Source organism: Syngnathoides biaculeatus, chromosome 7 (genome assembly GCF_019802595.1).
Source record: "Syngnathoides biaculeatus isolate LvHL_M chromosome 7, ASM1980259v1, whole genome shotgun sequence".
NCBI lineage: Eukaryota > Metazoa > Chordata > Actinopteri > Syngnathiformes > Syngnathidae > Syngnathoides > Syngnathoides biaculeatus.
Genome location: NC_084646.1, coordinates 5,772,472 through 5,786,355, shown reverse-complemented (window position 1 = coordinate 5,786,355; position 13,884 = coordinate 5,772,472). Strand labels below are relative to the sequence as shown.

Genomic DNA, 13,884 nt, shown 5'->3' with positions numbered 1-13,884 from the left:
TTATTCATCAGATGCGGATAAATAGGAGAAATCAGCGTTTGGAACGGCACAGTACACGTCACATCCGTGCGGGTAGGTCATGTGACTCGCGAAAATGGCAGCGCCCCTGAAAATTCATAATTGTCGATGAAAATTTTCTCAAAACACGTTTAAATGAGAGAGGGTTTAGCATCACATTGTCAAAATAGGGAACGTATTATATGACCTATTGGATACATTGAATGTCCCCTTTAATGACAACAATCAATTTGCATTGTTTGTCCATGGCAGCGACTGCCCATGCTTGTTTCCTGCATTAAAATTGGATAGCGATAATTTGAAACCCGTGCATGCCCGCTGAAAAGGGAACAAACAAACAACGGAGAAGCGTCTTACAGATGAGGCGGCGTATCCCTCTTCCACCAAAATGCTTCGAGCGCAGTTGTTGATGTGTTTGAAGCGGTCAGGGCCCAGCAGAATCCCACCGTACCACCGGGACACCACCACCAGCACGTTGCGCACGTCCAGAATCTAGAGCAGAGCGCATGGAGAGATTTGTCTTTATAATGAAAAAAAAAAAAAAAAAAAAGTCACATCTCTGGCGTGCTTGCACACCCATCAAAGTTTTTTTTTTTTTTTTAATTAACTGACACTTACAAGTTAATATTTTGGTATCATAAAGCGCTACAGTGTTGTTGGAAGCGCAGATATGCTCGCAATGATTTGTGACCGGCGATATGGTTGAAAAGTGTAATTTGGCAGCTTGGTGACGGAGTGAGTAAAAGTCCTAGTTGTAAAGTTTTAAGGGAAAAAAAAAGCTGAACTTGTCAGGAAAAAAAAGAGACGCATCGACATCGTCGTCTGCAATGTCACAGATCTAATTTGAGATAGGCCGATTATTGAAGACGATTTCAATCCCGCATCGGCGCCTAAAGCGGGCAACACAAATAACAGCAATCGCGCCAAAATGTTCCATTTTCCCTCCGCCGTGATGAAAGTCGGCAAAGGGCTGATTATTGGACGTCTCAAAGCTTATCTTCAGCGATTATCTTGTGGTGTGAAGTGCGTCACGTCTGACTTTTTCACCCCTCCCATATCTATCAAATGTTAAACCTGTTCAATATTTACAATCCTGAGTTGGGCCGAGCCACAAACTCCTCGATTGTGACGCGAAACGGGAACGATCTCACCCCTCTATGCCCTCTGGTACCGTACTCCCACTCACAGGTGAGTCTTGGTACTACGTCCGACATCGTTATGTGCATCGTGCGCTGTGCCGGTCAGTTCGAGTACAACTTTGGCAGTCTGTCATCTGTTCCCCGCCATATTATATTTTTTTTGTACACATGGGAGCCTTGTTTTCTGGACTATAAGCCGCACCTGCATATAAGCCTCACACAGTATATGTTCAAAGGAAAAACTATTTTGTGCATACATAAGACGCACCTGTCTATAAGACGGCGTGTGTCCGCATTGAAACACGAGATATTTACAAAGAAAGACGGTACACAAAAAGAGTTTTAAAAGTTTTAACAACATACCTTCGCTTTCTTTCCAAACAGTTTCTGTAACACAGCATCAACACAGTTCAGGCTACCTGCTTTTATTACCACTGAAAGCTTTTTTTCCCATCTTTTTACATTGCTCCAGGTCTTTCTGCTGCCGTTTCCAGCGTCTCACCATCAATTCATTGAAGCCAACTTTACGTGCAGCAGCTCTGTTTCCTTCTTTATCGGCCAGCTCGATTGCTTTTAACTTGAAAGCTGCGTCCTACGCATTTCTTCTTGCATTTTCCTTGATGAGGATCTGTTCATGCTATTTTTATTCATGCACAAAGCACGAAGTTACATTAAATTTGCGTCTTCCGAGAAACATATATTCCACCTGTCTCACTCTTACCTTTTCTGCTCGCGCGTCCCTGGCGGCAGTTGGAAAAAAAAAATCCATAAATTAGCCGCATCATTGCATATCCCGCAGGGTTGAGAGCGTGTGACAAAAGTCGAGGCTTGTTGTCCGGAAATTACGGTAGATGTTTACCCCACCCTCCCAAAAAATATTTGGAATGTTTTTTCTTATAATAAAATAGCAGTTAATAATATTTTACTTCATGAAATCAGATAGAAAACTTTTGGGTCCATTCACATGAAGTCAATCTCTTCTTCTTTTCCTTTCGGCTTGTCCCATTAGGGGTCGCCACAGCGTGTCATCTTTTGCCATCTTAGCCTATCTCCTGCATCTTCCTCTCTAACCCCAACTGCCCTCATGTCTTCCCTCACCACATCCATAAACCTTTTCTTTGGTCTTCCTCTCGCTCTTTTGCCTGGGAGCTCCATCCTCAGCATCCTTCTACCAATATACTCACTCTCTCGCCTCTGAACATGTCCAAACCATCGAAGTCTGCTCTCTCTCGTCTCCTTGTCTCCAAAACATCCAACTTTGGCCGTCCCTCTAATAAACTCATTTCTAATCCTATCCAACCCGGTCACTCCGACCAAGAACCTCAACATCTTCATTTCTGCCACCTCCAGTTCTGCTTCCCGCTGTTTTCTTCAGTGCCACCGTCTCGAATCCGTACATCATGGCGGGCCTCACCACTGTTTTATAAAATTTGCCCTTCATCTTAGCAAAGATTCTTCTGTCACAAAGAACACCAGACACCTTCCGCCACTTGTTCCACCTGCTTGGACCCGTTTCTTCACTTCCTTACCAGACTCCATTGCTCTGTATTGTTGACCCCAAGTATTTGAAGTCGTCCACCCTCGCTATCTCTTCAGTCCTGCTCCTCCGCCCCTCACATTCATGCACATATATTCTGTTTTACTTCGGCTAATCTTCATTCCTCTGCGTGCCTCCATCTTTCCAATTGTTTCTCTGCCTGCTCCCAGCTTGCACTGAAGATCACAATATCATCTGCGAACATCATGGTCCAAGGGGATTCCAGTCTAACCTCGTCTGTCAGCCTATCCATTACTACCGCAAACAGGAAGGGGCTCAGTGCGAAACCCTGATGCAGTCCCACCTCTACCTTAAATTCTTCTGACACACCTACGGCACATCTCGCCGCTGTTCTGCTGCCCTCATACATGTCCTGTACACATCTAACATATTTCTCCGTCACACCAGACTTGCGCATGCAGTTCCGCAGTTCCTCTCTTGGAACTCTGTCATAGGATTTCTCTCGGTCTACAAAGATACAACGTAGCTCCTTCAATGACATGCAGTGATATTAGTCCTTCTTTACAGAGGATAAACAATACACTACATGCCTGTTAGCATTCTTGTATCATCTGTCCATACTTGTTGCGCCACAGTTGGCATTCAAGTTATCCGTTGATTAAAGTGTTACAACACCACGACACCGATGCTATTTGGTAGTCTGTCTATGGCATTTTCCATGATGTGTTCACATTAAGATGGCATACTTCAAGACAACGCTGCTGGTACATTTCGCGGAGCGGCACAGAGAAGCAGCTGGGAAGCGCAAATCTTGAAAGTGGCTAAATAGGGGGATGTCGTATTAAATTACATCACGTGTTTGGCATTGTATTTGGAGTGTATTGCATCGGAGTAGATTTATACACGTTGTGCGGTTGGCCTTTTATCAAGATCCGAATCGCATCGGCCTCGGTGATGAAGATCCACAATCCCTGCCACGTAACGAGCTCTGCCGAACATGAATTCAACCCTAATCCTCTCATCAAAGTCCCAGCAAATCGCTAATCACGATCTCCCTCCCCTTTAAAATGCGCTCCGCTCGCAATCCTTCGGTTTGGGGAGGAATGGCGGGAAGCGCGGCACATCTGGCAACCCAAATTATTAATCAGCGCCTTCTTTTATTCATCACGGTGCCCTCGGATGCTCGCCGGCAGAAAAGCACCAATCAAGAATAAGCAAACGGGAAGAAAAGGGTCGCGAGGAGAGCGATGAGATTAGAGCAGAACAGATTACTGCCAAAGCACTTGATTTAAATTGCTCTGCGCGCCGTGAGTGTCATGAGGAGAAGATAAATGCGTGTGTTCCCTCGCTGCGACGGACGCGGAGATAGAAAGTGTCACTTTGAGACCGGACCGGACCTTTTCCGCGAGTCTCCTTCGCTCGCGTGCGCGACCAGCTTCTCCGCTGGGAACTAAAAAGAACAATTTGAAGCCAAATATACGGAACAATCGAGCGAGAAATTCCCAGAATTCAATTCAAAGTGTACCGGCAGGAAGGAGCATTCGCCATTCTTTTTGCTTTCCGGGAACTTTTGAAAAGATGGATTTGAAATTTCTTTATTGCCGGGAGCGAAATTTGCATTGCTGGGTGTCGTTCGCGGGTTAATTCAACGCACAGTGGAGACCCCCGTGTGAGAAATGAGGAAGTTAGTTCCACAACTACCGCCATTGGATGCAGAGTACCTCAATTTCTAAGGGATAAAAAGTATTTGGACAATGTGACATAATCATATAGGGATTTCCTTGAACTCTGGCATTTCTCAAAAAGGAGAAAGTACGAGTATCGTTTTACTTTGAAAACTGTGACAGCTTTCTGTCAAAATACACCAAGGATCAACAATTCCAGGACAATTCACAGCCTGCTTTGCAAGGGCCAGTGCGTCGTACAGTTTTCGTGACCATGAGTGTGAACTTTGATATCTATGCTAGCCCCCGGTAAAGAGTTCGTGCACCTACATCATAAAATCATCCTCGCCATATTGCCGGTCTAACAAAGCATTGTTCAATGCTAAGTCGGTTGGAGACGACACGAAAATACGCACGACATCGAGTCTTGTCCGATACCGTCAGACATTTAGAAGGTGAAAATAAACGACGGTGCGTGGAAAAATTAGATAGAGGACGTTGTTTTCGACGATAAGAAAGTGGACTGTTAACCCGCTTCCGCTTGTCTTGGACAACTGGATCTACACGTGGATCGGGTGAGTAAGTCGTCGAGATTTACACGGAAGAGTTTGAAAGCGTAAAAAAGTATAGACGCATACGAATACTTTGTTGGTGGATCTGTTCTCAATCAGTTCGGCCACACGTTAACCTTTACCGGAATCCATCGAACTTTTCAGCTAGTATTCAATACAAATACCATTATTTCAATAAATGACCCTTGGTTTTACACAAACTCGCAATCATTAACTATGATTGAAAAAAAAAAAAAAAGAGGACAGAGTCATCGCCACGGAACGTACACGGAAGCGATTGCAGCCACACATTAGCCTCTCTGCTGCGACAGACGGTTTATTTTCTTCTTCTTCTACGGATTGTTCTCAAATGAGCCAATTTGGCAGTATAAATACATTTTGGTAATTTGAGGTCGAGAAGAATAATTCCTACCTGAAATGAAGCGATGGCGACACAGGCGTGTGTGTATTTTGGTCGGGCACCGTCCATCATGTTTAATTGCCGAAATCCATCGATATTTTCTGGTCTTTTCAGCAACAGCACAACAGGTCTTGGGTATTGTAAATATTCTCCTCCAGTTCAATGTCGAGCAGCTCTGTTTGGCCGGCAATATGGCGCCGTGAAAATGGCGACGTCACATGCACAAGCTCGGTGAAGACAGCAAAAGCACTGATTATATTTTCGCTCATGGAGGCAGCACTTCACCAAGCTGCCAAATGACACTCGATAATTAAGTGTGCGGATTTGTTTCGTGGACGCTTTTGCAATTAAGCAGCCAATCAGAACCAGTGGGGCAGCTGTAAAGTCCTGAGGACCTGGGTTCAGTCCCGGCCTTCCCTGTGTGAAGTTTACATATTCTCCCCGTGCCTGCGTGGGTTTCCGCCGGGCACTCCGGTTTCCTCACGCATCTCAAAAACATGCAACATTAATTGGACACTCTAAATTGCCCCTAAGTGTGATTGTGAGTGCAGCTGTTGGTCTCTTTGTACCCTGCGATTGTCTGGCAACCAGTTCAGGGTGTACCCCGCCCCCTGCCCATTGACAGCTGGGATAGGCTCCAGCACTCCCCGCGACCCTTGTGAGGATAAGCAGCTAAGAAAATGGATGGATAGAAAAAAAAAGATTGTTCTAAACCTATATAAAAGTGGGTTGCGACATTGCAACAGGAGGAAACTGCGCGTCCCAGGGTGACACTAGCTGACAACCGCTGATATCATCAACGCGTGCAGACAAAAGCCTTGAGTGATGATTTCCTTTCAGAAATGATGATTTCCTTTCCTGATAAAACTATGAAAACAATGCTAGCCTCTGCTTACAAACGAGGGTGGGGAACCCTCACCCGCCCCCTTCCCTCCCCTCCATCAAGTCCTGGGAGGGCCACAGATGTACAAATCAAATGTTAAAGCATACAGTATTTAGTAGCAAATCCACATAAAAAGAATTCACGATGCCAGCTCGCTGTTATTTTAGAGAGTTATGCATGCATAATAGATGCAATCCAGAGACTTTCCAGCTATCAAAAGAAAACGAAATGAAAGCGCCGTCTGAGAGTCGTGCCGCCACCGACGGCCGAAGCTGTCCAAACGAAATGTCGTTTGTCGTCCTCAAACGGGGTCTCCAGTCGTCCTAACAGTCACCCCCCCCCCCCACCACTCTCGTCCCCCTCGCACCAGCATCTCCAATCAAACGATGCGCTCGACACCGGTTTAATTCCGTCACTGGAAAACGGACACGACCCGCGCCAAACTCTCGCCCGCTCGCCAACTTTGGCTAACGAGCCCAACGAGGAAAACTTTATAATCGCTTCATACAATCAGTGTCTTCACGACTAGTGCGTGCTGCGCTCGTCTGTGTCGCGACTACACAAAATCCCCTGACAATTACTCATGTGTGTGTGTGTGTGCGTGGGTGGGTGGGATTGTCATGCCATCTGACAACAGCAGCCGGAAAAAAAAAAGGGGGGGGGGACAAACAACCGCAAGCGTTCCTTTGATATGAAAAACGAGAAGATTAATAACATCTCTGCGAGGGGACAGATTGTCAGGTTACACAATATGGAAATACTGAAACAGTCACTCACGTTTGACGCAGGCGACCGCGCTCGCGCGCCTCCGTGCTCGCAAATCTGCACAGTCGGGCACGAAAAATCACGCGCGGAAAATTTGTTACGAGTAGGAAAAAAATAAACATAGAAAGATGTCGCTTATTTTGTGTAGTCTTGACATGAATTTACGTGTTTATTTCATAAATGTCAACTGAACAAGCCTGCTCCAAAACAATCAGTATTCGCCCGGAAACAGGAAATCCAAGTTAACCGTACTGAGCGTGTCCGGAAGCTAGGCCGAAAGCGCATGTTCAGAGCTGCTTCGCGTACTGCGAGCGCATTTACGTCGAAAGTCATCAACATAATGAGCCACGTCGAAGGAAAATTCAGTTACACCAGGGGTGCTCAATGCGTCGGTCGCGAGGCAGTTGTGACGGCGTGTTGGGGAGGCCTTTTATTGTCGGCAGCCTAAAACATACCTGTGCAAAATTGAAAAATTACTTCAGGCGGCTGAATTTCCAAATAAATGTAGGGGTGTACTACTAAGCCATATTTGGGGTTTTAAATCCACGTCATATTTTATCCAGATAAGATGGGGGGGGGGGGGATTCTGCAATTTGACGTCACCCATCTGCCGGATGTCTGTAATATCTAAATATCTCAAGACAAATTGATTCTTTAAGAATCCGAGGAAATTTTGAACTTTGAACCAAAATGGCCGTCTTCTCGCACCTGCCCAGGCATCGGTCCCCGACACTTTCGCCTAGATCCATTCCTAATAGACTCGTCTACCAAACATGGCGCTCCACAAAATTGGCTTTTGTGGGCTGAATTTAAAAAAAATAAAATAAAATATCCGAGCTCGCGTGGGCACCGAATTTCTAGTAGCGTTACAAAATAGAATGCGCATATCAGAAGCGCGGAAAAAAAAGTTTTTAAAGGTCAGCGAATTACCACGGAGAGTGAGCAGCGGGCCGTGGGAGGCTGCGGAGAGATTCTTCCTCATTAACAATCGCGCTTTAAAAGGCTCGGCAGACTTTTGGAATTGAACAAGCCGTGAGCCTGGAACAGACAATTAAGCATAAAACATTTTGTTTTTGACGGAGCTTGGAAATTGTTCTCCGTGCGCGTGTGTATGGATATACGTGGGCAATTACAGACCCATTTAGTTTATTGGAAGTTGCATTTTTTTAAATGAACTTTTTAAAATGTGATTTTCTCCCCTTTTCAAATTCAACACCATATTGTAGCGTTGCAAAACAAAGGGTGATGCAAAACTCTCCGCCTCGGCGCTTCAAAGGGATCATTTTCCCCTTATGGAATGTTATTGCAATCGCACGCACCCGAAGAAATAAGTTAAGAGTGATGACGGCGGGGCAGGAGGAAAAAGTCCATAAAAGAGACGTAACGTCCACATTTTGGGATCATTTTCACACTCTACGGGGAAGATGATGAGCCACAGCCAGTTTGCCACAACAGCATGTCAACAACAATCCAATGTGACATACTGATGGTGGATAAATGACGGTAATTCCCGGCCTTACAGCGCGCACCTGGTTGTAAAGCTCACCCAGTACATTCGTAAAGGAAATACCATTTGGTACATACATGGGCCGCAGCCGTGTAAAAGCCGCAAGTGCCTACATTGAAACAAGATATTTACAAAGAAAGATGGTACACAGTTTAACACTAGCGTCGCTGCGCTAACACTAACGCCGCTAATGCTAACGCTAGGTCCATGCTACCAGGGCCAGTTAATACAAAAACAGACTGTTAAAAATCACCGAGACACGGCAGTAACACGCTGGTGCAGCGCTAACAAGGCTGGACTGGTAAAAGTCACTTCCTCGGCACATATATTCCACCGGTCTCACTCTAATCTTTTTCGCTCGGGTGCCCCCTTGCGGCCGTTAGAAAAAATTGCACCGCATAAACCGCAGGGTTGAAAGGGTGTGAAAAAAGATGCGGTTTATAGGCCGGAAATTACGGTAATATAATCTAGCGTTGGGAGGTAGAATCTATTGTAATGCCCGCACAATGGCTGGGTTGTACTTGACCGCCATTGTTGCAGACAAGCAGTCATCATACCAGATTTTTATGTCGTGTCTACGGATGTGGAAATCGCGGAAACTGAGACTTTTTTTTTTTGCGATTTTTTTTTTTCAGTGTTCCAAAGATTAGATCGCATGAAGGGGAAGCTACAATGGAGTTATCGAAAATTAAACGGCAACAAAAGTGGCTTGCAAATATGCGAACGAAGCTCGAGTACACGAGGCAAATGGTTATTTTGTAAGCGGTAAGCGTGCGTATTTCTAGTATTTCGGATATTCTACTTGAGGGAAGTCTTTCAGATCCTTTGAAAGTACGTCGTCGTGGAGAGTATACGGATCGATATCTTCTGTACATATCTAGCGTTGGCGACATCATCGAGTGAATTAAAGTCGAAAACATCCACCGCTCGCCGCTTAAATGTGGGTCTGTGAACGTTGCCACGGTGATGTCGTCTGCAACGCCTAGCTTGAAATGGCGGCAATTCGATTGAGGGCGCGTTTTTAATCACGTGATTTGCAACCCAAGGATTGGTCAGGGATAGACAGCCACATTTTCAAGCCAGTTACAGATGAAAAATAATAAAGTCAATAACCACTTTCATACACGAGCTGCAGATGGCCAAAACTCACGTGATTCAACACAGCAGAACGGCTAACAAGTTAGCCAATTACCAGCTAGCCAACACCACACCCTCATTCTCTGACGTCCACGTCACTCACCGGGCCAGGCCCCGCCCTTTAAAAGCATCCAGAGTCTAAGCCACAGATACTTCAGTAGAACGTAGGCATGTGGAGAAAAATACTACCTGCACCTCACATGGACAGTATTGTGAATAGCGATGGAAAATTCATTTTTAGCCCAGTCTTTAGGCTAAATTATGTGACATCCATGAATTTTCACAAACTAGATGATTTTGTTCACATGACTTGACCGTCTTGAAAATGGGCAAATTGTGAAATTCCGTGGCCTTTAGTAGTGCAGATGGCAGACATGTTTAATTACCGTTAGGATAGAATGTTTGAGACCCCCTTCACTAAACGTTTTTAGCGCGCAAGAGAGTCCGCGATGGCGTCGGCGCGCGCCGAATGGAACGCTCACCTGCAGCAAATGGAGCAACCTGCCACCTGCCGCCGTCTCGCCGTCGTCCTCGCAGTCCTGCAGGAAGCTGTTCTTGTCCTCGCAGTAGATCCTAACGCGTAAAAAATAAACAGAGCGTATAAAATGTTTGGTCAACTTGTCACCGCCGGCGAAGTCCGCGTTAAATGTCAGCAACTCCGCCGCGGTTGGGCAGCTTTACCTCATTAGAGCGTGCGCGAAAAGAAACCGACAAAAACAAACTCGCACAAAAAGGCAAGGGTATGTCTGCAAAACCACAAATAAGAGGAAAAAAAAAGTCCTTTTTTTTTTTACCTTTAATTGGAGTCGCAAGACATTTGGAGACGAGTAAAATGCGGGCGTGCGTCACCCACCCACCTGTACGCGTAAATGTTGTGAGTGGCGCTGGCGATCTTCTTGTTGTCGTACAACTTCTCCAGCACGACTTTGACCTGCAGAACGGCGCAAAAACGAGCGTCAGCGTCGCCGAGAACAAAACTTTCTTTCAGGCCGAAGCTTTGTGGTGGTCCTAAAGATGTTTTGTGTGGGTTGTTTTTTTTTTTTTGAGGCGCTGGACCCAAACCCAGACTTAAAACCCAAACTTTCATCCTTAACCCTTGTTCGGTACCTTGAGCATGCTTGAAACACTCGTTTAAAAACCCTACTTTGAAATACAATGCCCCTTGTTTGAAAACCTAATTTGAAAATCTAAACCTTAATTTGAACCCCCTGACTCCGGCTTCAAACCCTAATTTGAAATGCTAACCCTCGTTCGACAGCCTAATCCAGGCTTAAAACCCGCTCGGTCCCACGCAGTAACGTCCACGCTTGCCAAAGACTTGCGCTCGGCCCCGTGAAGGGACCGTAAATAAATGCGCTCCGGTGACACCTGCACTTTGCACGCAGACTCGCTATTCAAACGTACGACCATACGGAAAAAGATATGACACTCCAAAGTCTATTTAGCCTCCTGTGAAAGCATGCGGAGCCGCAGCGTCTCCGGATAATGGAGGAACTGAAGACACTAAAACGGCACTCCGAGCAGTCGGCAAACGGTAGTTGGAGAAGAAATTGTTTTTTTGGTTTGTAATAGTCTGAGCTCCCGGTGCTGAAAAGTCTTCTAAACTTCTGCTTCAACGTGTGCAGTTCGACAACTTGTCGCCGAGTGTTCATGTTCGCTATGGATGTCTCGGAAATATGAACACAGCAAACGTACAGATATGTGTATACTTTTTTTTTTTTTTTTAAACGTTAGGTCAGGGTTACAGTTAGGATATAACGTATGTTAGAAAAAGGGGAACTATGAGACCGGGGGATTTCCCAGTAACCGTCAACACAGCAGTAACATGCTAGCGCAACGCTAACAGGGCTGGACCGCCACTTCCCCGGCACATATATTCCACCGGTCTTACTCTTCGAGTGCCCCCCCCTTGCGGCCGTTAGAAAAACTGCACAAATTAGCCGCATCACCGCATAAACCGCAGAGTTGAAAGCGTGTGAAAAAAGTCGCGGCTTAAAGGCCGGAAATTACGTTAATCGTCTCGCAAGTTTTGCGGCATTTAACCAGGCTTCATTGAACAATAAGTTGATTATTGTTTTTCCAGTTTGCAGTGGTGAAATAAAGAAGCTGACGGGACTTACTCGGCGCATCATTTGCATAAGACGTGGGCCGAAAATGAAGGCTGAGAGATGTTTCTCCGTTTAAGCGAGTCATTTTGTACTCCGCAAATCCTCAATTCTTGCAGTACATTTCCGATGATTTCATTCAATTGCGCGGGTGAAATGTCGTGCAACGAGAGGATTGTCGACCTTCGTTGAAAGTTACCTGTCTCGGCGCCACCACCGGGGCCAGGTGAGGCTGGAAGGTGCTGCGGCGGTCCGTGATGCAGCTGCCGTGTTTGATCGGAGGCACTTCTTCACCTGCGCCCGGGACACATCCCGACGTCACCCAACGTTTAAGTCTGCTGCGCCGTGTTTCTTTGTGTGTTTATCTAAGTGGTCTGAATTGAACGCAGTGTGTTTAAGTATTTATCTGGCTGGTTTCAGTGCGGGGGTGTTTTAGTGTGTTTAAGTGTTTAGTACGTGTGAGTCAGTGTGAGCGTCTGTGTGTGTTTAGATCTGCTTGTTCGTTGGTGTGTTTAAAGGGGAAATCCAGTGCTTGCAATAACACCGTATCCAATAGGTCATATAATATGTACCCTATTTTGACAAAGTGAGAAGAATTTTATCGACTATTACGAATTTTCAGGGGCGCTGCCATTTTTGCGAGTCACATGACCTACGTACGCGGATGTGACGTGTACCGTGGCGTTCCAAACGCTGGATTATTGGGACACCATTTATGCCCAGCGCTGATTTCTCGGATTTATCCTCGTCTGATGAAGAAATATCAGTATCGGTTGATCGGGAAGACGGAGGAATACTTCCATACAGATTTGAACCTGTGGCTGTAAATTAATGTGCAATATTCGGATGGTTCTTCGGGCGGAATGACGCAGAGTCTGACTACTCGGAGGCCTACTCGTGAGATAGGTGCATAAACAAAGGAGCCGCAGATGGTTCTTTGGACAAGAATGACGCGGAGTATGACGAGCGAGTTCCGGCGGCAGCCACGAGCCGAGGTTCCAGGCGGCGGAGGGCGTTAGCCCCGGACACCGAAGCTAGGCTAAAGGCCTCTGCCACTACCGAAGACAGGCCACGAGCTCCGGCGGCGGGCCCCAAGCTGAGCTTCGGCGGTGGCGGAGGCCTTTAGCCGAACTTCGGTGGCGGCGGAGGCCTTTAGCCTAGCTTCTGCGTCCGGGGCTAACGAAGCGGGCGGCGGCGGGCCACGAACCGAGCTTCCAGGCGATGGAGGCCGCTAGCCCCGGATGCCGAAGCTAGGCTAAACGCACTTACTTCCATTGTCATGAAATGCATGATTTTTAGTATGTTATCAATTAGCCGCTAGCCCCGGACGCCGAAGCTAGGCTAAAGGCCTCCGCCGCCACCGAAGCTCGGGTAAAGACCTCCCTGGACGTCGAAGCTCGGCTCGCGGCTCCGCGTCATTCCCGTCCGAAGAGCCATCCACGGCTGCCAGCCCGGAGCTCCGGGGGCATTTGTTTACGCGAAAATGGCAGCGCCCTTGAAAATTCACAATTGTCCACAAAAACCTTCTCAAAACACTCTTAAATGAGAGAGGATTTAACATCATTTTGTCGAAATAGGGTACATATTACATGACCTACTTCCCCTTTAAGTGTTTTTGTGTGAGTAATGAACGTCGATTTCCGTACCGTTCGCGTGCTCTAGGAAATGTTGCGCCTCTTCCGCGCTCAGCGTGAGGCGCGCGAAGTCCGGCACGTCTTGGTCGTCCGCATCCTCCTCCGCCGTGAGGGTCACCTTCTCTGACTGCTCCACTGGAGTTGGGATCGTGTCCCAATAATTGGTACACAACGGCATCATTGGGATATAAAACAAACGGGGTCAAACGCACAAGTCGCCATCAGAAGGGGACACTCATATGAAAATAAAAAATAAAACAAGGTGTTGTTTGAAATTAAATTGCCACTTTTTATATTATGTCCGGGTTAGAGAGTCACTCTATGAAGTGTCAAAAAAAGCCAAAAATAGGGGACCTTTAAAATGTCCTTGGATCGTATAACGTTCCTTGTATCGGGAACATTGCATACTGAGTTGTCCTTTACCGGCGAGATTCATACAATTATATATCTGGAAATGTTGAACGTGTACGTGTGTGTGCGGGCGCTCAAGTGTGTGCATGTGTGCGAAGTGGGTGTGTGTCTGTTAAAGAGCTTGCAAGTTTTGTGTATTTAAAGGTCCACT

The 13,884-nt window shown here is 46.4% G+C and overlaps 1 protein-coding gene across 2 annotated transcripts in view; it reads right to left on the bottom strand.

Annotated features, from left to right (window-relative positions):
• The window catches only part of impact (impact RWD domain protein), a 31,569-nt gene that overhangs the window by 11,355 nt on the left and 6,330 nt on the right, over window positions 1-13,884 (bottom strand). The window contains exons 6-11 of one of the 2 annotated variants that reach the window (XR_009795846.1): window positions 13,335-13,457; window positions 11,888-11,982; window positions 10,441-10,514; window positions 10,066-10,156; window positions 5,304-5,518; window positions 385-510 (exon numbers count right to left, since the gene is read on the bottom strand). Coding sequence is in view for 1 of the 2 variants with exons in the window: in XM_061825782.1 (XP_061681766.1) it covers window positions 376-510; window positions 10,066-10,156; window positions 10,441-10,514; window positions 11,888-11,982; window positions 13,335-13,457 (518 nt within the window). In the remaining variant the exon portion in view is untranslated. Of the gene's footprint in view, window positions 1-375; window positions 511-5,303; window positions 5,519-10,065; window positions 10,157-10,440; window positions 10,515-11,887; window positions 11,983-13,334; window positions 13,458-13,884 lie in introns of those variants that run through there. The other variant, XM_061825782.1, reaches the window with a different exon arrangement.